The following is a 26,365-nucleotide window of genomic DNA, read 5'->3' as shown; positions in this document are numbered from 1 at the left end:
AAAATCCTTTGGCAGTTTCGCCTTCCTTACCTTTGGTCGAGGAAGGAAGGGAATAAAGGAGAGTCCTGAGTATCGGAGCAATCGGTAAGTTCAGTGCCTCTCCGGATGGAGGGGGTGGACTGACGGAGTGCTGACAACCGGGCCCTTGAGTAGAGGCATTTCAGCCTCTGGATTTCCTGCATGGGCACTAAAGCGCCCCATGAGGGTGGGCATTATGGCCCTAAAAACTGGCATCAGAGCTGCTCCCACCTTCCTGCCCATCCAAAGAAGCTTGCTCCCAACACCACGAAATAATAGCTGGGTTGTGTTAAGAAATTTTTATTGTTTCCTTTGGATTTGTGATGAAAGCACATAAAATTACAAGTGGAAGAAACATCATGCCACAAAATTGCATAGAATTATTACAAAATGTGAATTATGCATTTTAAATAATTTGAGATAGAAGAACCAAAATATGTACATTTTAAGAGCTTCAAATATTTTGTCCTATCTTTTTTTTCTTCTGAAAAGGCAAAAGTCACAATGTCCAATCCATCACAAACAATATTTATACAGTGCACAAGCGGAACAGTAAATTCAAAGTAATGCAAGCAATGGCCCTTCCTTTTGGAATTATTTAATGACTGCTTATCTATCACAGGAGTATTAATTAATGTATGGCGATACTGAAATGTTATAATGAACTGTTAGAAACCAAAACCACATGGCATGTCATTAGAACTTTGAAAACTGGTTTACACTGCCAAAACCACGCTATTCTCAGTAGTGCAGAGGATCAGAGGGGCACAGTCTAATTTCATACACAGTTCCACTCTCTATTATAGGAAAACCACAGTACAGAATTTCACACATTCAACAAGGAACAAGGCAAATACAGAAAGGCACAAACTGCACACCATACAGACCCTTTTTCTTTATCTTACTCTATTTCAAGTAATATTAATATTATTAAATGATAGTATCGCTGTAGTAGTTTCAATGATGCAAGATGGACAGTGTTACACACTACCCCCACAACTGCAAAAAGTGTTACTGTACAGATTTAAAAATGTGATTACAGGAAATGGCCAAATACAAACGTATTGCAAAATGATTACAGTCACTAAGATAATGAAATCCAACTACTAAAACAGTTTTGTGTAAATCAAGGTTATTCAACTTCAGTCTGTCTCTGGACTAAAATGTGATACGACGTTCTGTAATGATCACCATTGTGTGTTTTGGTTATTAATGCTATTGTTAATTCATTCTTCTGCAATTTTATACAGTCTGTAATTTTGTTTATAAAAATGCAGCATTCTATTTTGACCGTTCTTGCTTCCTTATGATTATGCCTTTCTTTCAAAGTGCAAAAGTTGAATGATTTACAAAAGTGTTCTCATTCAGTAGAAGTGAAGCTTTATTAAGTGTCTAATTAACACCCCAAATCCTTCAGATCAAAATATAATCATCTCCAAAGGGGATGGGATTTTTTTCCCCTTGTGTCTCCCTAGATGTGTTTTTTTAATCAAATACTCTTTCCTAATGTTTGAACTAAGCCTTCATTTTGATTAAAACTTAATTGTGATCCCTAGTTATTGCTTAAAGTTAAATAGAATAATTTTCATAAAAATATGAAATTCTTAAAACACAATTTTCAGGACACAACTAGCTTTTGTGTTTTAAAATGTTTTGCTAAGCTACAATCAGGCAGGTTTTTTGTTTTTTTGTTTTTTGTTTTTTAAGTAAAATAAAACCAAGCATCTTGCTTCAGGGCTTTAACTTCAATGTTACTTGTGTTACTCTCTTAATTATATTTTCCTCTATATAATTATTCTCTCTTACTTAAGACTTTTCAATAATGTTTTTGATCCATTTTATTACAATATGTTTCTCTTACACCACTTAACATAGGAACTTAATTAAAAAACAGTTAAGTGAATTAAATGTACATAGCAAATATATAATGAAAGATTTTTTAATGTGAGAAATAAATTGAAATCTGTCAGACATGGACAATACTAATACATTTCCATATTGCTGTCCTATATATTTTTGTATATTTTTACCATTAAAACAAGCTTAAAATACTTAAAATCCAGTTTTTGATCTTGCAAAATACACATCAAAATCATATTATAAGTTTTCAATCTACCTCAACTTGCATCAAAATCTCCGTCAACTGTTTCTTAGAATTTTGATATAATTTAATACCACATAATCTATATGTTTGACCATTTTCTCCTCTTTGTTGAATTTGGTTTCAAGTCTTGTGGAAGAGATTTGGGTCATTGCCAATTAAGAGACTCATATCCAAACTCATAGGAATGTGTGTGTGTGTTGTGCATGTGTGCGCCCTTATATGGCTGAGTGCATATATATATACATGGAGATTAACTTGTAACATTTATATGTAGATCTGTGTAGTCTCTAGATAAATATTCAATCTTTATCTCTGTATTAAAATAAAGGAACCATAAAGAAATCAGACAGCAAAATAACTGCTGGAACCTGTTCACTCTGATTGAATCTCTGCTCAACAGACATGGGCTCAATGGGTTTTATTCAATTGAACAGATCTTTGCAGTTTTTTAATGATTTTAGGCCAAGGACCAATGAATATCCAGACTCTGAGTGCAATAGTTGACTCAGATAGCACACTGCCTGGAAGTGTGCGGCCACCTTGCTCACACAGCCAAATGTACAAGCCATGTTGTCAAGTCTGGAGATGGCTTCACTGACCATCAAGGCAGAAAGCCAGCTTATTAAGTCACTGTGGTATCCAATAAAGCCATGTCAGCAACAAGTACATTGATGCTTCTATGATAAATAAATCAGCAAACAGCAAGCCACCAGTGCTTGCAAAGCAAAGGATGAAACAATTTAATATGCATGTTAACCCAAAGATATGGTAGTTGAGGGGCAGTTAGGGAAAAAAAAAAGCTCTAAGTTGGCTGTGCAATAGTGTTAAATAATGCTATGCATTTCTCAACTATTTCTATTACTTTGACATACTTTACAACAGAGCTTCAAATAAAAACATGAGCTTGCTTTTCTTCAAAGAAGACACTATCCTTCATTACATGTTCCATGGAGCCTGGAAGTCACCTGCTTTGAATGGACTATTAGAAAGAAAACCAGAAGCCCACATACATGCACTCTTTACTAGCAGATCTGCAGTAGTTTCCACATGACACATGGAGCTTGGGCACAGGAAGCTGCATGGATCCTTCTGGAACTCTCCCTCCAGGTGGATTTTAATCTAAGGGATGCCTCTCAGGAAGATGCTCCTGGGCAGTGATCTTTGTAAGAAGAGAGAGTTTGATGGAGCTGGAGCGACAATGCGTGTTCTGAAGGCCTGGCAGGAATGATCACAGAGGGGTATCAAACTCTTTTCCTGGGTTTTCTCCTTCCAATTCTTCACTGGAAGGAAGCTTCTGGTTTAGTTTTCCAGAGTCTGAGGTCATCAGGGGAGGGGCAGAGCTGTGATTGCTGTCTTCACTAATCTTCCCTTTCATGGCTTCCTGCACGAATTCCAAAATCTCCAGGGGCAGCCTTTTGAACTTGTCTTGGTATTCTTGCTCCAGCTCCACCTGTAGCTGGGAGACAGCAAGAGAGAGAAGGTGATTTTATGTCATTTGGGGTCGCACAGAGTCAGACACGACTGAAGTGACTTAGCAGCAGCAGCAGCTTTCTGTGAACACCCATGGAGGAGCTCTTTGAGAGATGGACAAAGACTGGGGAGGAATCAATTAATTTTAATGTCATCCACTGGTTCCCTACAATGGAAAATTCTTCAAGAGATGGAAATACCGGACCACCTTACCTGTCTCCTGAGAAACCTGTATGCAGGTCAAGAGGCAACAGTTAGAACCAGACATGGAACAATGGTCTGGTTCAAAATTAGGAAAGGAGTATGTCATGGCTTTGTATTGTCACCCCGCTTGTCTAACTTCTATGCAGAGTACAGCACGTGAAATGCCGGACTGGATGAATCACAAGCTGGAATCAAGATTTCCAGGGAGAAATACCAACAACCTCAGATATGTAGATGAAACCACTCTAATGGAAGAAAGTGAAGAGGAACTAAAGAGCTTCTTGATGAGGGTGCAAGGAGAGGGTGAGAAAGCTGGCTTCAAACTCAACATTCAAAAAATGAAGATCATGGCAACCAGTCCCATCACTTCATGGCAGATAAGAGGAAAAAGTGAGAACACTAACAGATTTTATTTTCTTGGGCTCCAAAATCACTGCAGATGGTGACTGCAGCCATGAAATTAAAGACGCTTATTCCTTGCAAGAAAAGATATGACAAACCTAGGTAGTGTATTAAAAAGCAAATACATCACTTTGCTGACAAAGGTCTATCTAGTCAAAGCTATGGTTTATCCAGTAGTCATATATGGATGTGAAAGGTGGACCATAAAGAAAGCTGAGCAATGAAAAACTGATGCTTTCAAACTATGGTGTTGGAAAAGACTCTCGAGAGTTCCTTGGACTGCAAGGAGATCAGACCAGTTAATCCTAAAGGACCTCAGTCCTGAATACTCACTGGAAGGACTGATGCTGAAGCTGAAGCTCCAATACTTAGGCCACTTGATGTGAAGGCTCAACTCATTGGAAAATACCCTGATGCTGGGAAAGACTGATGGCAAGAGAAGTGGGTGACAGAGGGTGAGATAGTTGGATGGCATCACTGACTCAATGGACCATGAGTTCAAGCAAACTCTGGGAGATAGTGAAGGACAGAGAAGCTTGGCTTGCTGCAGTCCAGGGGGTTGCAAATAGTTGGCCATGACTTAGCAACTGAACAGCAACAATAACAACTGGTTACCTACAGAGAAGATGTGAAACCGAGGTGAGTTGGACATGTCATTTGTCCTTACCTAAAAGTCAAGTCTGAGTTGTGTGGCAAAATAAAGTTAAAGGCCATTTATTTAATATAAATACATACATGCACAGATGGGTCTGTTGAAAAAGTTTACAGAAGTAATCTGCCATGATGTGAAGTTCTTAAATTTAGAGACTGGCAACTACTGGTAGCTGGGGTTGCAAAGTCAGCCAGAAGCCAGGCTGTGAGAGCCAAGGAGTCAATTGCAGTCGACAGATGGTCAAGGAGTGGGCTTTGTGACGTGCAGCCTCACCCAGAGGCTGGGGAGCCAACACTTCTAAACAGGAGCTCAGTGCATCTCACAAACCTGGCATAGTTAGGCAACCAACCTGAACTTCTACAGTGACTTATCATCTCTTTATTCTGATTCCTTTTTTAATTCTAATTTTTATTTGCCTCATAAACTGTTTCTGTTGCATTTTAAATTGCCTTCAGATGTATCTGTTTAATGTTCTGGAGAACTTTCAGTATTTCAAAATGATAGAACCTTTCTTCAAATGCAGACGTATGGTGGCCTCAGCCATAAAACAGGTAAAAGCCTGGAGTCTGGCTGAAGTGGGGTGAGGGGAAACGGGTGCTGCCTGCTGGGAAGCTCTGCTGAGCAGAATTCAATTGAAACCCAGAATCTTGAATAAAATTCCCTTTGTTTATTGAATGGTAAGCAGGGGGCTTAATCTTGGAAGCTGCGTGTGAGACCAAATGCTTTTTCTAAATGCCCAAAATCTTGCATTTCTTAGCAACTCACGGGTAATTCCTATGTGGATGTGATTGATTGATCCCTGATTCAGACACCCTGATGATCTTCCTGCCTTGGTTCTACTCTGAGCTCCCAGTTTTGCTTTGGTCTTGACTTGGCTGTATGTCTTCCATCTCCAACTTCAGGGCAGTCTGAACCCTGGAACGCTGAGGCCACAGACAGTCCTCAGGGCACCTGGCCCACCTTGTCCTGATTCCCTTTTCTCACTCATATTCTGGACAGCGCCAGCAGCTTGTAAATATCCCCTTTAGCTCACTTGCTTTTTGTTCTTGCTTCTATGCCAGAGAAGTATGGCCAAACTTTGTTATTTAATACTGATCAGTAATCTCTTATCTGCAATTCTAAAATCTCCAAGGTTCTGAAATTAAGAAACTTAAAAATTTGTCATAAAATGGTCTTTGTGACACTAATTGATATAAGGCTATTTATCAGTTCAGTTCAGTCACTCAGGCATGTCTGACTTTTTGCAACTCCATGGACTACAGCACACCAGGCTTCCCTGTCCATCACTAATGCCCAGAGCTTGCTCAAACTCATGGTCATCAACTCGGTGATGCCATCCAACCATCTCATCCTCTGTCATTCTCTTCTTCTCCTGCCTTCAATTTTTCCCACCATCAGAGTCTTTTCCAATGAGCTGGCTCTTCGCATCAGGTGGTCAAAGTATTGGAGCTTCAGCTTCAGCATCAGTCCTTCCAAAGAATATTCAGGACTGATTTCCTTTTTATTGACTAGCTTAATCTCCTTGCAATCCAAAGGACTCTCAGATAGTCTTCTCCAACTCCACAGTTCAAAAGCATCAGTTCTTTGGTGCACAGTTTTCTTTAAGATCCACCTCTCACATCCTTACATTTAGTTGAGTTCAGTTGCTCAGTCATGTCCGACTCATATGATTCCCCAAAACTGCAGCACACCTGCACATCCATACATGACCACTGGAAAAACCATAGCCTTGACTAGATGGTCCTTTGTTGGCAAAGTAATGTCTTTGCTTTTTAATATACTGTCTAGGTTGGTCATAACTTTCCTTCCAAGGAGTAAGTGCCTTTTAATTTCATGGCTGCAGTCACCATCTGCCGTGATTTTGGAGCCCAGGGAAATAAAGTCTGTCACTGTTTCCATTGTTTTGCCATCTATTTGCCATGAAGTGATGGGACCAGTTGCCATGAAGTGATGGGACCAGATGCCATGATCTTCATTTTTTGAATGTTGAGTTTTAAGTCAGCTTTTTCACTCTTGTCTTTCACTTTCATCAAGAGGCTCTTCAGTTCCTCTTTGCTTTCTGCCATAAGGGTGGTGTCATCTGCATATCTGAGGTTACTGATATTTCTCCTGGCAATTTTGATTCCAGCTTATGCTTTATCCAGCCCAGCATTTTGCATGATGTACTCTGAATATAAGTTAAATAAGCAGGGTTACAATATACAGCCTTGTCATACTTCTTTCCCAATTTCGAACCAGTCTGTTGTTCCATGTCCAGTTCTAATTGTTGCTTCTTGGTCTGCATACAGATTTCTCAGGAGGTAGGTAAAGTGGTCTGATATTCACATCTCTTTTAGAATTTTCCATAGTTTGTTCCACACTGTCAAAGGCTTTGGCATAGTCAATAAGCAAAAGTAGATATTTTCTGGAATTCTCTTGCTTTTTTGATGATCCAACGGATGTTGGCAGTTTGATCTCTGCTTCCTCTGCCTTTTCTAAATCCAGCTTGAACATCTGGAAGTTCACGGTTCATGTACTGTTGAAGCCTGGCTTGGAAAGTTTTGAGCATTATTTTACCAACGTGTGAAGTGTGTGTTAGTTGCTCAGTTGTGTCTGACTCTTTGTGACCCCTAGCTTGTGAGGTGAGTGCAACTGTGTGGTAGTTTGAACATTCTTTGGCATTGCCTTTTTTTAGGACTGAAATGAAAACTGATCTCTCAAGTCCTATGGCCACTGCTGAGTTTTTCAAATTTGTTGCAATATTGAGTGCATTCAGGTATGGCCTAAATCAAATCCTTTACAATTTTACAGTGGAAGTGACAAATAGATTCAAGGGATTAGATCTGATAGACAGAGTGCCTGAAGAACTGATGGAGTTCATGACATTGTACAGGAGGCAGTGAACAAGACCATCCCCAAGAAAAGAAATGCCAAAAAGACAAAATGGCTGTCTGAGGAGGCCTTACAAATAGCTGAGAAGAGAAGAGGAGCTAAAGGCAAAGGAGAAAAGGAAAGATACATCCATCTGAATTCGGAGTTCCAAAGAATAGCAAGGAGAGATCAGAAAGCCTTCCTCGGTGATCAACATAAAAGAAATAAAGGAAAACAATAGAATGGGAAAGTCTAGAGATCTCTTCAAGAAAATTAGAGATACCAAGGGAACATTTCATGCAAAGATGGGCACAATAAAGGACAGAACCAGTATGGACCTAACAGAAGCAAAACATATTAAGAAGAGGTGGCAAGTATACACTTGAATTGTACAAAAAAGATCTTCATGACCCAGATAATTATGATGGTGTGATCACTCACCTAGAGCCAGACTTCCTGGAGTCTGAGGTCAAGTGGGCCTTAGGAAGCATCACTATGAACAAAGCTAGTGGAGGTGAAGGAATTCCACTTGAGGTATTTCAAGTCCTGAAAGACAATACTGTGAAAGTGCTGCACTCAATATGCCAGCAAGTTTAGAAAACTCAGCAGTGGCCACAGGACTGGAAAAGGTCAATTTCATTCCAATCCCATAGAAAGCCAGTGCCAAAGAATGTTCAAACTACTGCACAATTGCACTCATCTCACACGCTAGCAAAATAATGCTCAAAATTCTCCAAGTGTGGCTTCAACAGTACATGAACCAAGAACTTCCAGATGTTCAAGCTGGATTTAGAAAAGGTAGAGGAACCAGAGATCAAATTGCCAACATCTGTTGTATCATAGAAAAAATCAAGAGATTTCCAGAAAAACACCTACTTCTGCTTTATTGACTATGCCAAAGCCATTGACTGTGTGGATCACAACACACTATGGAAAATTCTAAAAGAGATGGGACTACCAGACCACCTGAACTGCCTCTTGAGAAATCTGTATGCAGGTCAGGAAGCAACAGTTAGAACCAAACATGGAACAACAGACTGGTTCCAAATCGGGAAAGGAGTACAACAAGGCTGTATATTGTCACCCTGCTTATTTAACTTATATGCAGAATACATCATGGGAAATGCTGGGCTGGATGTAGCACAAGCTGGAATCAAGATTGCTGGGAGAAATATCAATAACCTCAGATATGCAGATGACACCACCCTTATGACAGAAAGTGAAGAGGAACTAAAAAGCCTCTTGATGAAAGTGAAAGAGGAGAGTGAAAAAGCTGGCTTAAAACTCAACATTCAGAAAACTAAGATCATGGCATCTGGTCCCATCACTTCATGGCAAATAGATGGCAAAACAATGGAAACAGTGACACACTTATTTTGGGGGGCTCCAAAAGCACCATAGATGGTAACTGCAGCCATGAAATTAAAAGATTCTTGCTGCTTCCAAGAAAAGCTGTGACCAACCTAGACAGCATATTCAAAAGCAGAGACGTTACTTTGCCAACAAAGGTCTATCTAGTTAAAGCTATAGTCTTTCCAGTAATTATGTATGGATGTGAGAGTTGGACTGTAAAGAAAGATGATTGCCAAAGAATTGATGCTTTAACTGTAGTTTTGGAGAAGACTTTTGAGAGTCCCTTGGACTGCAAGGAGATCAAACCAGTCAATCATAAAGGAAATCAGTCCCGAATATTCATTGAGAAGACTGATGCTGAAGCTGAAGCTCCAACAGTTTGGCCACCAGATGCAAAGAACTGACTCACTGGATAACATCCTTATGTGGGAAAAATTGAAGGAAGGAGGAGAAGGGGATGACAGAGGATAAGGTGGTAGGATGGCATCACCAACTCGATTGACATGAGTTTGAGTAATCTCCGGGCATTGGTGATGGACAGGGAGGCCTGGCGTGCTGCAGTTCAAGAGGTCACAAAACGTCAGACACTACTGAGCAACTCAACTGGACTGAACTGAGTGCAGCATTTTCACAGCATCACCTTTTAGGATTTGAAATAGCTCAACCGGAATTCTATCACCTCCAGTATTTTTGTTGGTAGTGATTTTTCCTAAGGCCCACTGACTTCAAACTCCAAGACATCTGGCTCTACGTAAGTGATCACACCATCATGGTTATCTGGGTCATTAAGATCTTTTTTGGTATAGTTCTTCTGCCACCTCTTCTTAATATCTTCTGCTTCTTTTACATCCATCCATTTCTGTCCATTATTGTGCTCATCTTTGTATGAAATGTTCTCTTGGTATCTCTAATTTTCTTGAAGAGATCTCTAGTCTTTCCCATTCTATTGTTTCCCTCTATTTCTTTGCACTGATCACTTAGGAAGGCTTTCTTATCTCTCCTTGCTATTCTTTAGAACTCTGCATTCAGATGGATATATCTTTCCTTTTTTCCTTAGCCATTTGCTTCTCTTCGTTTCTCAGCTATTTGTAAGGCTTCTTCAGACAACCATTTTGCCTTTTTGCATTTCTTTTCTTGGGGATGGTTTTGATTACCGCCTCCTGTTCGATGTCACAAAACACCATCCATAGTTCTTCAGGCACTCTGTCTATCAGATCTAATCCCTTGATTCTATTGGTCACTTCTACTTTATAGTCATAAGGGTATTTATAATCATAAGGCTATTTGTAATCATTGTTTAACCCCACTTCATGTGAATATCCATACATGGTACTGTAGCTATATTAATTTGCTTGATTATGAGGGTGACCCAGGCCCCCTTGGGGTACATCATGCTTATGGTATATGCATCATATTCTCTTTCTAAAATCAGCAAATTTATGAATTTTGAAAAACAAGAGGACCCAAGAGTCTTGAACTATGGATATGTTTAAATGACTTTTTTTTTTCTTTTCATATCAAAAAGTGCCTAATAAAGTTGCTTGGCCTGAGTATTGATAGTTCTCTATCCTCCTCAAATGTCAAATGTTGGGCATTTATGAGTATGTTTTGCTGGCATATGAATTCCAATAAGCCAGGAAGGAAACGTGCTATGACAGTGATACCCACAGGGCCTTGAGAATCACATTGCCATGATGGGTCAAGTCACCTTCACACACAGCTCCACCCTCAGGGTCAGGCGACAAACCGTGGGAGGATCAGACGCAAGAAGGCCATGGCCAGTCCCTCCCCAGGTTGGGGTTTTCACACCGTCACACTCAGGCATAAGTGAAATCTCAGTGTGGAGTCTGATGTTTTCCATTTACCTCCGTCCTGACCTCATCATGGGTTTGCCTCAGTTTTAGTTCAGCAACATGGACAATGCTTCCCAGGAATGTAGGGAAAGGGAGAAAAAGCATGGAGCCCTGCATTTAAGAAACAGCAGATTTCATTTAGGCTAGTTTGGGCAGCCTTCAGCTATAAATATATTGTACCGGACCTAGCTACCAATTTCTCTTAGATGACTGGTAGATAAGACCCCATGGTGCCTGGTAGGCTGGTACTTTTTTTAATTTATGAAAAAAAAAAAGAAATGTGAGAAAATGCCAAAAAAAAACCACTTAAACTAACATTTTCTAATAATATTTTAATAATCTAATTTTAATAATTATGATTTTCTACCCAGTTCAGACATGTGGTTGTTTTTTCCCACACCACCAAGCAGTTCTCTGTGACCAGCTGGGTGTCCTACAATTAAACTCAATTCTGACCTGATTTACCTGGAGATAGCATCAGATTACACAGTTTAGGAGCCCAGTCTACAAGACTGTGACCTGCCCTCGCCCCCACCCAGCTTTAATGCCGATCTTAAGTCCAGGTTGCCACCTGTACTTCTGCCTGACCTGCTCTAGTTTGGAGGCTCCCAGAAGCCCCTCACTGGGATCTGTTTCTTTGAGAACTTAGTGAAACATTTTACTTCCTAGATCATAGGTTTATTATAAACTGATATAACTCAAGAACAGCCAGATGTATCAAACAAGATATGGGAAAAAGGCACAGAACTTTCAAGGCCTTTCCAGGTGGGCCCCTCTGCCCAGTCTCCACCTGTTCACCAACCTGAAGAGCTCCGAATCCAGGCCTTTGGGTTTGTGGAGGTTTCCTATGCAGTCATGACTGATGTCTCTCCCTGCCTTTGGTGACTGAACTCCATCTCCAGAGCCTCTTCTCTCTCCACAGGTTGGGAGGAAGTACCTGAAAGTATCAACCCTCCAATCACTAGAATGGTTCCCCTGATAACTAGTCCCATCCTTAGGTGCTTCCCCTAAATTACGTCACTAACGTAACAGAAGGAGAAGGCAATGGCAACCCCCTCCAGTGCTCCTGCCTGGAGAATCCCAGGGACGGGGGAGCCTGGTGCGCTGCCATCTATGGGGTCACACAGAGTCGGACACGACTGAAGCGACTCAGCAGCAGCAGCAGCAGCAGCATAACAGAAGCCACACTTATTGCGCTTAATACTTAGGAATTCCAAGGATTTCAGGAGTTCTGTGCCAGGAACTGGGATGAAGACCAAATGCATATTCCTTATTATAAATCACAATATCATCTTAATAATAATAACCTAATTGTAATCATTTTTAAAATCTTAACATTGATCCAATTGTGGCTACACTATAATTTTGGTAGGTTCCTCCTTTTATCATGGGTTAGTAGTAGATTTTATTATGCTCTAAACTATTGTAATAAATTAAAATGATTAATTTATAAACTAAATTAAATGTACATTAAATGCCATATATTTCACTTTTTAAAAAGTCTTTTTATTTATTAGTGAATTACAAAAGTGCATTTATTATTGAATTTCAACTTAGAGCGTTTCTTTTTTTGTTTATTTTTCTTGTAAATGAAACACTTATTCATTGTAAGAAAACATGGAAACTATGCAGTGCAGGATCCGGCTCTGTTTCCTAAAAGCCCCATTGATTAGAAATCTAGAGCTATGCTGGTCCAAGGGTTGCAAAGTCAGGTGTTCAGGCGGAAAAGGCAAGTCAGGAAAATAAGGGAAGTGGGCTGTGTGCAAGGAAGTGGGCGTTGGGGAGGACACGCCAGTCTAAAAGGTCTAACAGGGGTGCCAGGCCCTCAGCTCAGACAGAAGCTTGCCAGATTCTAACTTTCAAGAGAAGTCAGACATGCAAATTTTCATGTAAGATCTCCTGAGTTTTTATTATTGGCAATCAATTCAGTTCACACTCATGAGTCCTATTGTGGAGAGTTTCTAACCTCTCCTCACAGACTTAAATGTGACTGAGATCAGAGGACCTGAGAGTTTGGGTCCCCACTGCGGAATTTCAGTTTGGATCCCTCTTCATTTATTTCTCCCTACAATCATGAGCTCCACTGATCACCACCATTTGCTCTTGATTACTCCCTGCTCGTGTCCAGGGGGATGATCTCCCATCTAATTGCCACCTTATGGTTCATGTACTCAAATATGTTGAGGTTCAATTCTGTGCAACTCAAGTTTTGTGTTCTGCATAGATCTGTACAAACGGGCAGCAATTCTTCACCCCTCCTTGTAGTCATAACCTTTGCAGCTCTTCCCACCAAAAGTGGGGCATATTTTTCATTTTCCTGAGTCTGGGGAAGCTTTGTGATTGGCTTTGTCCAGTAAAATAAGACAGAGACACAGAATGCAGTTCTGAGCCTAGGCCTCAAAAAGCTTTGCGTGTTTTCACTCTCACTGTTGGAAGCTTATTCAGGTGTTTTGTGAAGAAGCACAAGCTACCCTGCTGGAGGAGGAGACACATGGCCCAGTTATACTCTTTTCCATCACTTCAAACACCAGACATAAAAATGGAGCTATTATAAACCAACCAGCCCTTAACTGACCCCTCAGCCAAACAAAGACTAGAGCCAGGCTACTGGGATCAGCTGGCCCAGATTAGAACTGCCGTGCCAGTTCACAGACTCATGAGCTCAGGAAGTGCTTGCTTTATACCACTTAAAGTTTCATGGTTATTTGTTAGATCAACAGTATTATGACGATAACATATAGTGGGGGGAATCCATAAATCACACACAATTTTATTCAGTTGGTGCCATCTTTTTATTGCTATGATCTCTAAACACATTGTTGAGGGAAAAATCACCACAGAACAGATCGTCATGAGAAGGTTGATTTTGCAGGATATACCTTGGAGCTTGTCTATATTAGTAAACATGAGCTCCCTTGACCTTAGGTTTGTAAGATCTATTTTTGGAAAATGGGAAAAAAGAGGGAAGAACACTGTCAGATTTAACCTCCAATTTTAAGGCAAATTGTTACATTACACTCAGATATTAATACAAAAGGCATAGTCAGAGTTTGTTCTATAGACTGAGTTCTCCAATTTGACTAGCTAGACTCAATTTCTAAATTTCTTACTTAACTTGATTTTTCAAAAGATGTTGCCCACTCATTGCTTCTGTGAACTCTGGAAAATTAAGCAGGAAAAGGCAACACAGTCAAGTTCAAATGTGTTCGGTGCTCCCTGATTATATTGTCCAACATTTTTAAACTCAGAGCTCTTCTGTCTCTGGTATTTTTTTCAGCTGCCTTAAGAAATAGAGATCTGATCTAGTTAAGCAAGGTTTTTAGATTCATAAATATAAGTGAAAACCAAGGAGAAAGCAAAGTTACTCTTAAAGATTGGTTTACAAATGAATTCAAACACTCAGTATAGCATAAATGTGTTATAAATAAAAAATAAGCCAGATGACTGAGTTATTAAAGTGATATAATCAAAACCAATTTTTTAAGGAAACAAATCAAAATCAGAGAATAATGAGCTACAGTGGGATAATGAAGATAGAAGAACTACTGAAGCTTAAAAAAAATGCTACAAAAAATTCACAGATATTAAGAAGATAGTCACAATTTGACCTCACGTCCAATTCAAGTCATTTTACCCAATGAAGTATATCAAAGACCTTAACATAAAACATAAAGCAATAAGAATTTGCAGAGAAGACTTAGGGAAATAATTGTATAACCATGGGGCTTCAGAGATGGCTCAGTAGTAAAGAATCTGCCTGCAAATTGGGAGCCATAGGAGATATGGGTTCAATCTCTGGGTCAGGAAAATCCCCTGGAGGAGGGCATGAAACCCCACTCAGTATTCTTGCCTGGAGAATCCCATGGACAGAGGAGCCTGGCAGGCTACAGTCCATAGTGCTGCAAAGAGTCAGACACGACTGAAGGGACTTAGCACTCATGCACACACAGGGACAGTTTAAGCAAGAGAGAAAAATCATAAGCTGTAGTATTATAGGTATATTTATCTAAGTGAAAACAGCCTTTTCTGGAAAATGGGCAAAACCCAAGTGTTCACAGGAGGAGAAAAGCAAATATTCAATATATATATGAGAAGATGTTCACTCTCACTAGCAATCAGGGATGTGCAATAGCCCAGTGTCTTTTTAAAGGGCATTATATTGGTAAATTTTTTTTTTTCTGAGAGAAGCAATAACATCTAGTGGGTAACTGACACTTTCAAACATTAGACAATAATCTGATTATATTCATAAAAAGGAAAAGGTACATAGCTCTCGACTCAGCACTCCACGTTTGGGAATCTGGCCCAGAGAAATAAAAATACTAACTCCTAAGGATGGAAACACTAACATATTTACTGCAGCAGCTGCTGCTGCTGCTAAGTCGCTTCAGTCATGTCTGACTCTCTGCAACCCCATAGACAGCAGCCCACCAGGCTCCCCTGTCCCTGGGGTTCTCCAGGCAAGAACACTGGAGTGGGTTGCCATGTCCTTTTCCAATGCATGAAAGTAAAAAGTGAAATTGAAGTCACTCAGTCTTGTCCAACTCTTATCCACCCCATGGACTGCAGCCTACCAGGCTCCTCTGTCCATGGGATTTTCCAGGCAAGAGGACTGGAGTGGGTACTCCACCCCAGTACCCACTCCTACTTCTCCTACTCCCACTTACTGCAGCACTGTAGAGCCAGAAACTGAAAAAATAACACCTAAAATACCCAGAAAAACCCCTCAGTTTACTTTAATCTTTTGCCACCTGTGTATTGTCATTGTTTATCGTTATATTTTGGAGTGAATCATTTGAAAATAAATTTCAGACATCAAGGCATTTACTACCTAGTGGCAATATCTTAATCATTTAAAGAAATTAATAATTCCTTAATATTAGCTAGCACCCATCCATGTTCAATTTTCCCCATTATTACTCTTCCTAGTTTTTTCTAGTTTTTTTTAAATAAAATTCAAAGTTCATTTTGCATTTGATTGTTATGTCTTTCTCATTCTTAACACTTGAATTATTTATTGTTTTACATTTTTTATGACCTTAGATTTCTTTGAAGAACCCTATTCAACTTCCTTGTGGAATTCCCACATTCTGAATTTGTCCGATTATTTCCTTATGGTGTCATTTAAGTTGATCCTAGAAACCCTAAATTGTCTGTAAACTGGAAGTTAAGAATATAGGCTTGGTTAGACAGAGATTAAGCATTTGTTTGGGGAAGAATAGTCAGTAGGAACTCTTTTGGGGGTTGGCCAAAAGTTTATTCAGGCAGAAAAGCCTAAAAGAACTTATTAAAAAAATTTTTTTTAACTGGAGGGTAATTGCTTCACAAAATGTGTTGTCCCCTGGGGTAAAACAAAGCAAACCCGTTGTAGCTTCATGGAGCCTCCCTCTTGAGCCTTTCCACTAACCCCCTCCGCGTCCCACCCCACCAGGTCATCACAGAGGGCCAGGCCAGGCTCCCTGGGTTATACAGCAGGCTCCACTAACTACCTGTTTTATATACAGCTGGGTGAGCTTTTTGGCCAGCCCAACATATCTCGCATTGCCTCAGGGCACCAAGTGCCAGGTGGTTGCATTATCTGGTTCTAAGACTTATCACTTGGCTAAAAGTAGTAACTAACAGACCTCAATTTTGTCTAAAGTTTTTTCTTTTGAAATCAACAGTTATTCTGAGGGGTAAAATTCTATCCACCTAAAATTTCCTTAGAACCCTTTCATGAATGTGATGAGTCTTGCTTATCTCTTTGGAGGTAAACTCTTCCTTATTTAGCTCGCATTTTTCTGTAAGGAAGATGTGGAGATGAACTAGAATTCCTCCTCAAAAGGCAGGACAATTTTTTAATGATTTTTGTTTAATTACATATATTGTGGTTAAGGAGTTGGAACAATAATTATTTCAAAAGTTGGCAATTGAGTTTTCTTTTTCTTTTCTTCCTTTGAAAATAACAGGAGATAACATTTTAATTTTTAATTTCTGTTGTCCAAGTCAGTTGCAGCCATCATTCTTTCTGAAGCTCAAATTCTGCCACATGTGATCAGGGGGCTCCTTTCAGGCTGCCTCCTGGGTGCTTTTGCCATGCACCCTCCCCTCTTAGTTTTTGAGCACTTGCTTGATTTTTGAGGTTTAAAAGGTACCTCGGACATCATGTGTATTTTCCTTGCCTCAGACCTGATATCAGGCACTCTTCGAAGGAGCCTGTGCAGAGGGTAAGCCAAGCTCTGGGTGCTAAAACGTTGACTGTGACTGGATTCTCACTGTGTTTAGGCCATCTCAGGGGACAGAATGTGTATTTTGAAAAAATCACTACTATATATTTCAAATTTAAATGTTACATAATAGAGTTTTTTAACTTTGATTTTTTATTTGTGGTTTTCAAATTTTGTACTCTGTATATTTGGCTTTCTGATAACATTAAGCTATTTACTTATTTGATTTGCATGCAATACACTGAAATAGTTAGAAAATTATGATCTATCAACAAAATGACCATCTTTGCATGAAATGTTTCCTTGGTATCTCTAATTTTTTTGAAGAGATCTCTAGTCTTTCCCACTCTGTTGTTTTCCTCTATTTCTTTGCATGGATCACTGAGGAAGGCTTTCTTATCTCTCCTTGCTAACCTTTGGAACTCTGCATTCAGATGCTTATATCTTTCCTTTTCTCCTTTGCTTTTTGCTACTCTTCTTTTCACAGCTATTTGTAAGGCCTCCTAAGACAGCCATTTTGCTTTCTTGTATTTCTTTTTCTTGGGGATGGTCTTGATCCCTGTCTCCTGTACAATGTCACAAACTTCCATCCATAGTTGATCAGGCACTCTATCTATCAGCTCTAGTCCCTTAAATCTATTTCTCACTTCCACTGTATAATCATAAGGAATTTTATTTAGGTCATACCTGAATGGGCTAGTGGTTTTCCCTATTTTATTCAATTTAAGTCTGAATTTGGCAATAAGGAGTTCATGATCTGAGCCACAGTCAGCTCCCAGTCTTGTTTTTGTTGACTGTAGAGAGCTTCTCCATCTTTGGCTGCAAAGAATATAATCAATCTGATTTCGGTGCTGATCATCCGGTGATGTCCATGTGCAGAGTCTTCTCTTGTGTTGTTGGAAGAGGGTGTTTGCTATGACCAGTGCGTTCTCTTGGCAAAACTTTATTAGCCTTTGCCCTGCTTCATTCTGTACTCCAAGGCCAAATTTGCCTGTTACTCCAGATATTTCTTGACTTCCTACTTTTGCATTCCAGTCCCCTATAATGAAAAGGACATCTTTTTTGGGTTTTAGTTCTATAAGGTCTTGTAGGTCTTCATAGAACCGTTCAACTTCAGCTTCTTCAGTGTTACTGGTTAGGGGATAGGCTTGAATTACCATGATATTGAATGGTTTGACTTGGAAACGAACAGAGATCATTCTGACATTTTTCAATTGCATCCAAGTACTGCATTTCGGACTCTTTTGTTGACCATGATGGCTACTCCATTTCTCCTAAGGGATTCCTGCCCACAGTAGTAGATACAATGGTCATTTGAGTTAAATTCACCCATTCCAGTCCACTTTAGCTCACTGATTCCTAGAATGTCAACATTCACTCTTGCCATCTCCTGTTTGACCACTTCCAATTTGTCTTGATTCATGGACCTGACATTCCAGGTTCCTATGCAGTATTGCTCTTTACAGCATCAGATCTTGCTTCTCTCACCAGTCACATCCACAACTGGGTATTGTCTTTGATTTGGCTCCATCCCTTCATTCCTTCTGGAGTTATTTCTCCACTGATCTCCAGTAGCATATTGCGCACTTACTGACCTGGGGAGTTCCTCTTTCAGTGTCCTATCATTTTGCCTTTTCATACTGTTCATGGGGTTCTCAAGGCAAGAATACTGAAGTGGCTTGCCATTCCCTTCTCCAGTGGACCACATTCTATCAGATGGGCTTGATAAAGGACAAAATGGTCTGGACCTAACAGAAGCAGAAGATATTAAGAAGAGGAGGCAAGAATACATGGAAGAACTGTACAAAAAGAGCTTCATGATCAAGATAATCATGATGGTGTGATCACTCACCTAGAGCCAGACATACTGGAAGGTGAAGTCAAGTGGGCCTTAGAAAGCATCACTACAAACAAAGCTAGTGGAGGTGATGGAATTCCAGTTGAGCTCTTTCAAATCCTAAAAGATGATGCTGTGAAAGTGCTGCACTCAATATGCCAGCAAATTTGGAAAACTCAGCAGTGGCCACAGGACTGGAAAAGGTCAATTTTCATTCCAATCCCAAAGAAAGGCAATGGCAAAGGATGCTCAAACTACTGCAAAATTGCACTCATCTCACAAGCTAGTAAAGTAATGCTCGAAATTCTCCAAGCCTGGCTTCAGCAATATGTGAACTGTGAACTTCCAGACGTTCAAGCTGGTTTTAGAAAAGGCAGAGGAACCAGAGATCAAATGGCCAGCATCCACTGGATCATGGAAAAAGCAACAGAGTTCCAGAAAAACATCTTTCTGCTTTATTGACTATGCCAAAGCCTTTGACTGTGTGGATCACAATAAACTGTGGAAAATTCTGAAAGAGATAGGAATATGAAATCACCTGACCTGCCTCTTGAGAAACCTATATGCAGGTCAGGAAGCATTAGAACTGGACATGCAACAGACTGGTTCCAAATAAGAAAAGGAGTACGTCAAGGCTGTATATCATCACCCTGCTTATTTAACTTCTATGCAGAGTACATCATGAGAAATGATGGGCTGGAAGAAGCACAAGCTGGAATCAAGATTGCTGGGAGAAATATCAATAACCTCAGATATGCAGATGACACCACCCTTATGGCAGAAAGTGAAGAAGAACTAAAGAGCCTCTTGATGAAAGTGAAAGAGGAGAGTGAAAAAGTTGGCTTAAAGCTCAACATTCAAAAATGAAGATTATGGCATCTTGTCCCATCACTTCATGGGAAATAGATGGGGAACAGTGGAAACAGTGTCAGACTTTATTTTGGGGGGCTCCAAAATCACTGCAGATGGTGATTGTAGCCATGAAATTAAAAGACGCTTACTCCTTGGTAGAAAAGTTATGACCAACGTAGATAGCATATTAAAAAGCAGAGACATTACTTTGGCAACAAAGGTCCATCTAGTCATGGCTATGGTTTTCCAGTGGTCATGTATGGATATGAGAGTTGGATGGTGAAGAAAGCTGAGCGCCAGAGAATTGATGCTTCTGAACTGTGGTGTTGGAGAAGACTCTTGAGAGTCCCTTGGACTGCAAGGAAATCCAACCAGTCCATTCTAAAGGAGATCAGTCCTGGGTGTTCACTGGAAGGACTGATGCTAAAGCTGAAACTCCAATACTTTGGCCACCTCATGAGAAGAGTTGACTCATCGGAAAAGACTCTGATGCTGGGAGGGATTGGGGGCAGGAGGAGAAGGGGATGACAGAGGATGAGATGGCAGGATGGCATCACCGACTCGATGGACAGGAGTTTGGGTGAATTCCTTGTGTGCTGTGATTCCTGGGGTCGCAAAGAGTTGGATACAACTGAGTGACTGAGCTGACTGAATAAAATGACCAAGTGAAACTTGTGATTTTTTTGAAGGCTTTTTTTTTCCCCCACAGAATACATCCCATTAAGAATGTAATTACATTACTCCTAAATTCACTTGAAACAATTATATTCTTTGCACAGTTATGCTGCTTTGATACATAGATAAGGTCATTGCTTCAGTTTGTTTTCCATTAGACATTTTAGATTACTTTGCTTTTTTCTTTCTTTGCGAGCACCTGCTATATTTTAAACGTTTAAGTGCTCAAAGCCTTTTTACCTTTTTAAAATATCTCTGGCCTTTAGGAAATAGATACAGTAGTATGGTACTATAATTATCTTGCTCAATGTATTTTGAAATTTAATGCTAAAAATTAGGAAAATGATAAAACAAGTAAACAAGCAAATAAAAATTAATGAAACTTAGAATCTGTGTAAAACACAACAGAAGGCTCCCACTTAAAGAAATGTAATTTATCCAATAAGTGTAAACCAATAAATTTTCTTGAAAACAAGGATATATAATTATGTTACTGTGATAAATGAAGAAATTTGACATACAGGAGTATATGTACTTTGTTTATGAGAATATATTCTATGAATATAGAATGATTTTGAAAAGAAATCCTGATATATAAATTATGGTGGGATTATGAACATTTTTATTTTTTACTTCTCATTTTATGATAATGTGATTATTTATTTTTAGTACAAAAATAACATTATAAAGGAAAAAAATTTAATATATATTTTAAAATACAAAATAGAAAAACACAAAATGCTGAGTGTGGATGAGTGAACAGAAAAACCTGATGAAAAATTATTACAGAGACTATGGTATTTTAACCATAACGACATGAATTAATTAGCGAAGAGGCTATCAAAAACAAAAGCATAAAAAAGTACATACTCAGAGTGGATGGTTTCAAAATCAGTCTGAACAACCTTGCAAAGTTTTGTCTTATTTTTAGAATAATCTCATGAATTTATACTTTGACCAAGAATAGAAATAACAGAATCACATAAAAATTACAGAGTGAGGTCAGTCAGGTTATCAGAGGATAGTTAGAAAATGGGATATGGGAAAATGGGACTACATTGTATATCCCAATCATTCTTGGTTGTGTTTATTTGTTTTCCTCTAAATTTCTGTAGAATAAATTACAATGGGACTTTGAGTAAAAATGGCTGAGCAATTCCTTTTTCTGCTCCAAACACAGGGAAATTCTAAATGAAACAGAGTATATTCATTTATTTAAATTTGTAAATGATTTCTCATGTGAAAAAAGGAAACCCCGAAGTCATGGGGATACAGAGGAACTCAAAGCCAAAAGGCCCATGGATGGCAAAGTAGATTGGCTGTTTTGGGTGGTTTCATGTTCTAAGGCAATGGGGAGAAGGCCTAAGAACCTGGGATGTTGAAGTGCTGAAACTGAAGTCCCTGCAGAAAGCTTGGAGTCTCCACACTTGAAATGGAGACTCAGAAAACACAATCTGTAATCTTGGGGGCAAGTTAAAGAAGCTAATGATTAATGGGGCTCAATGGAGGAAAAATGTAAGCAACAAGGAATCAATAACCTAGACCAGCACAGTAGTGAGAGAAATTTCCAAATTCACCTTACCCCTGTGCAAGGGTACTCAGTGTCAATAAAACAAAGAAATAACTGTTCAAAAATTGAGATGTCTCTGGGGGTCCATTGGTAAAGACCCTGCGCTCCCAGTGCAGGGGGCCTAGATTCCATCCCTGGTCAGGGAACCAGATCTTGCATGTTGCAACTAAGACCCAACACAGCCAAATAAATAAATAAAATATTTTTTAAAAACTATTCAAAAATTAATAAAACCCAAGAGTCTCAGAGCAGAGGCACAGCAAATTCAGACTATTTGGATTCTCTACAACCCAAGATAGGAATAACCCCTGTAGATAAAGAATTCCCACTGAACTTGAACTCAAAGTTCAAAATTACAAACCACTCAGGGAAAATGCAGCATTTGTTCAACCTTGTGAATCAAGGTTGCTATCAGCAACGGAAATCTAAAGAAAATGAGTAAATGGTGATCCGTTTATTTCTAGGTCAAAATGGAAAGTACTCCAGAACAACATACAAATAAATGGAATAGTTCACGCTAATGTCGAAGAATACAATTAATTCATAATGGGTGTATATTCCTGATGATTTTAATCAAGTGCTGGACTATGGTGCATGCTTATATTTTAGGCAGATTTTTCCTAACTAATTACATCTTCTTGAAAATGATGTTAAAATGAATTTTCATCTTTTGAACAAACACCAACAAACAATATAGCCTGTTGCAAAGGGCAAGGAAAGCAACAACAAATTAAACTGATGCCATAGATCTACACAAGTGGATTCTTCATTGATGGATAGATAAGATCCTCTGGCCACATAGGGTGGTAGCATTTTACTATTGATCTTGGGCAATTTATTTAATCTCTTGGAATTTAAATAGTCTCATATATAAAATGGGAATAATATCAGTTTCCATAGACAAGGCTGTTATGGAAAGTTTAAATAAGATAATGCATGTTAAATAACTAGCATATTGTGCTTGCTTGTAAATTAATTTTGTGTAACTTTATCTCTGAAGAGAGAGAAAAGAACTCACAGATGAAGACATCCAGTACCCTGTTTACTAAGTGGTCTTTGATGTTTCCATTTATATCATTTGAGTCATTATTTGGTCAATGTAAGATAATTATGGTACTTGTTAAATCTCTCTTTTTGGACTCTGTTATGGGTTGCTGTTGATTTTTGAAGCATCTATCAACAAATAATATTTTTGAGCACTCTAATTGGTGCAAGGTCCTGTGTTTCATGCTGTGAAGAATGAAAACCTTAGAATCTTTCCAGAGAGACAAGCTATGTGGATGGAGCATAAGTCAGGCTGAATGGCTGCCAGGATAAGATGTGCTGCTGCTACTGCTGCTGCTAAGTCGCCTCAGTTGTGTCTGACCCTGTGCGACCCCATAGACGGCAGCCCACCAGACGCCCGCGTCCCTGGGATTCTCCAGGCAAGAATACTGAAGTGGGTTGCCATTTCTTTCTCCAATGCATGAAAGTGAAAAGTGAAAGTGAAGTTGCTCAGTCGTGTCCGACTCTTAGCGACCCCATGGACTGTAGCCCACCAGGCTCCTCCGTCCATGGGATTTTCCAGGCAAGAGCACTGGAGTGGGGTGCCATTGCCTTCTCCATAAGATGTGTTACGGGTGTTAAACATGAAAAGTGGATCAGAGCCTTGAAGTGACATGAGAAATACTTTATGAAGGAAGTGAAAGTCGCTTAGTCGTGTCCGACTCTTTGTGACCCCATAGGCTATACAGTCCATGGAATTCTCCAGGCCAGAATACTGGAGTGGGTAGCCTTTTCATTCTCCAGGGGATCTTTCCAACCCAGGGTTCGAACCTCATTGCAGGAACACTCTTTACCAACTGAGCCATAAGGGAAGTAGGGCTTAAATTGTTGGGCTTTCCGGGAGTCTGCTAATACAATTGGTATTATCACTATCCTGGGGCAGAAGCTTTCAAACTTCTCCCCATGTAGCATATAACAGGTGAAATTTCCAGGGTAGGGTGCTGGAGCTCTCTAGCTATAACTTCTCTTGTATAAGTACAAGTTTATTTATATATGGATACATCTGTAAGTAGATAAAGATCTCTCTCTATATATCTATATCTTTGAGTCTGCTCTAATATATAAATTAAATCTTAACCAAATTTCTTCAGTGTATGTAATTAGCCACAGATTACAATGGAGGAGCCTCATGGTCTGTGGTTGAGAACACTTTTTAAAAAGATGGCTGCCTGTTAGAAGCGACATGATAAGCAAGTTTCAGGTCAGTGCCTCTCAGTAGTTAATGTACATACAAAGCACCTGATGATTTTGTTGAAATGCAGATTCTGATTCAGTAGATCTGGTGTGGAGGTGTTGATATTCTGCATTTCTAACAAGTTCTGGGGTGGTGCTGATGTTTCTGGTCTAAGGACCATTGTTTGAATAGCACCACTTTAGACAAAGGATGTCCAACAAAGTGCTCTTTTTTGGGTTTCCCTCCTCAAATATTATTTCAAGATCTGGATTTATATTTTAAAAAAAAACCTCTTTTTGTATATTTCATACCTCTGAATCTCTGAAGTTGGCCAGTGTTCAGATTTGGATTCAAAATATTTGTTGGTGGTTATTGAGTAAAGGCAGAATGAGGATTTTCCACTGGATAGAAAGGAAAGATGGAGGGATCAAAGACAAAGTAGGCAACAGATCCAAGTGCTGAATCAGGGGCTTCCCTGGTTCACTGAAGGTCCAGTGGTTAAGACTCTGTGCTTCCACTGCCAGAGGCATGGGTTTGATCCCTGGAGAGGGAACCCAGATCTCACATGCTGTGTGGCATGGCCAACCACCTCCCTGCTCCTCCCCCCCAAAAAACCACCACCAACAAAACTGAATCAAGTGGTAGATCCAAACACTGAATCAATAAAAGAGGAAAGACAGGAGCTAGAGATCCTGTGGTTTACTAAGCATAGTTCCAAACATGTATTTGCATTTTAAATTTTATTTCAAACCAAAAGCCAAATGCATAGCTTTTATGTGTTGCTGTTGTTCAGTCACTGAGTCATGTCCAGCAGGGTTCCTTGTCCTTCACTGTCTCCTGGAGTTTGCTCAAACTCGTGTCCATTGAGTTGGTGACACTTTTGTGTATAAACTCCTCTATACATACCTATACTCCATGAAACTGCCCATTGAAAAATGTGGCTCTTCATACATCAAAGAAAATCAGATTCCTTTGACTTTTTTCCTAGCTCCAATCTCATTTCTTCTTCACTGTCCTTTCTGAAATAAATGTCTCTTGAAATGCTGCAATTTCCCAACTTAACCTGTAATTTATATCTTTTTTGATTCTTAAAATGTATTTCATAATTTCTTTTGTAAGCAATTTACAGGTGTCTACAGATTATTGTAGAAACCTTTGAAAGGGACGTTAGCAATTATATAGTCAGCTCTTCTAAGATGAGGTAGTATTGGAAAGGAATTTTAGAAATTATATAGTCAAACCTTTTTTCCCCTTAGTACAAACCTGTGACTGAAAGAAGTTAAGCGTTTTCTCAAGGACTTAGTTTGCTGATAGCGAAAGCAGGACCAGAACCTAGCTGATTCTCCTCTACTGACTGGATTGATGGTCTGATACTTACCTCCCCCTGTTTCCACCCACAGTCGTTGCCTTATAACTCTAAGTTTCTCTTAGGAAGGAAATAGGATCTACCTCTCCACCACTGGAATATGAGGTGATCACACATCGTTTTTGGCCAATAGAATGTTAGCAGAAACCACCCAAGCAGACACTTGGAAAAGTTTTCACTCCTGTTATTCTGCCATGGGCATGGGAGCATGCCTGGACTAGTCTAGGAGAGGATGAGGCCTATGGAATATAGCTTAGTCACCCCAATCATCCCAGTCACACAGCCCAAAGATCAAAGAGCAGCTGACTGGTACCCAGAGATGTGAACAAGTCTGGCTGAGGTTAGTAGAGTCACCTACATGACCTACTTAATTAATCACAGATGTTGAACATGCCAAACTAAGATCCGCTATGTTCAGCCCAGATCAGCTGAACTCTGCAAAGTCATGAATTAAATAAATATCGCATGTCAGCGAAGATCTGTGGTTTGTTATGCAGTGGTTATTGCAGCATTTCCCCATGACCCTCATAATTTCTCTCAAAAGTGTGCATGAAACTCTGGTGAAGGATACCAAAATCTGAGGATGTTTAAGTTCCAAATATAAAATGGTGCATATAACATATGAGCATTCTCCCATATCCTTTATATCACCTCTAGATTACTTTGAACACTTAATACAATGTCAATTCTATGTAAATGCTATGTAAATTCTAATAGTTGCTGGCATACGGCAAA

General features: G+C 39.5%; 1 protein-coding gene across 1 annotated transcript in view; it reads right to left on the bottom strand.

The window, feature by feature from the left end:
- Positions 1–302: 302 nt before the first annotated feature.
- Positions 303–26,365, bottom strand: part of PLCB1 (phospholipase C beta 1) — an 857,274-nt gene continuing 831,211 nt past the window's right edge. Inside the window, exon 32 of the mRNA XM_042230393.1 lies at positions 303–3,578. Within this exon, the coding sequence (XP_042086327.1) occupies positions 3,351–3,578 (228 nt within the window). The 3' untranslated portion in view covers positions 303–3,350. The remainder of the gene's footprint in view (positions 3,579–26,365) is intronic.

This window comes from Ovis aries, chromosome 13 (assembly GCF_016772045.2).
Source record: "Ovis aries strain OAR_USU_Benz2616 breed Rambouillet chromosome 13, ARS-UI_Ramb_v3.0, whole genome shotgun sequence".
Lineage (NCBI taxonomy): Eukaryota > Metazoa > Chordata > Mammalia > Artiodactyla > Bovidae > Ovis > Ovis aries.
The sequence above is the reverse complement of the archived record's forward strand: the minus strand, read 5'-3'. Positions and strand labels throughout refer to the sequence as shown.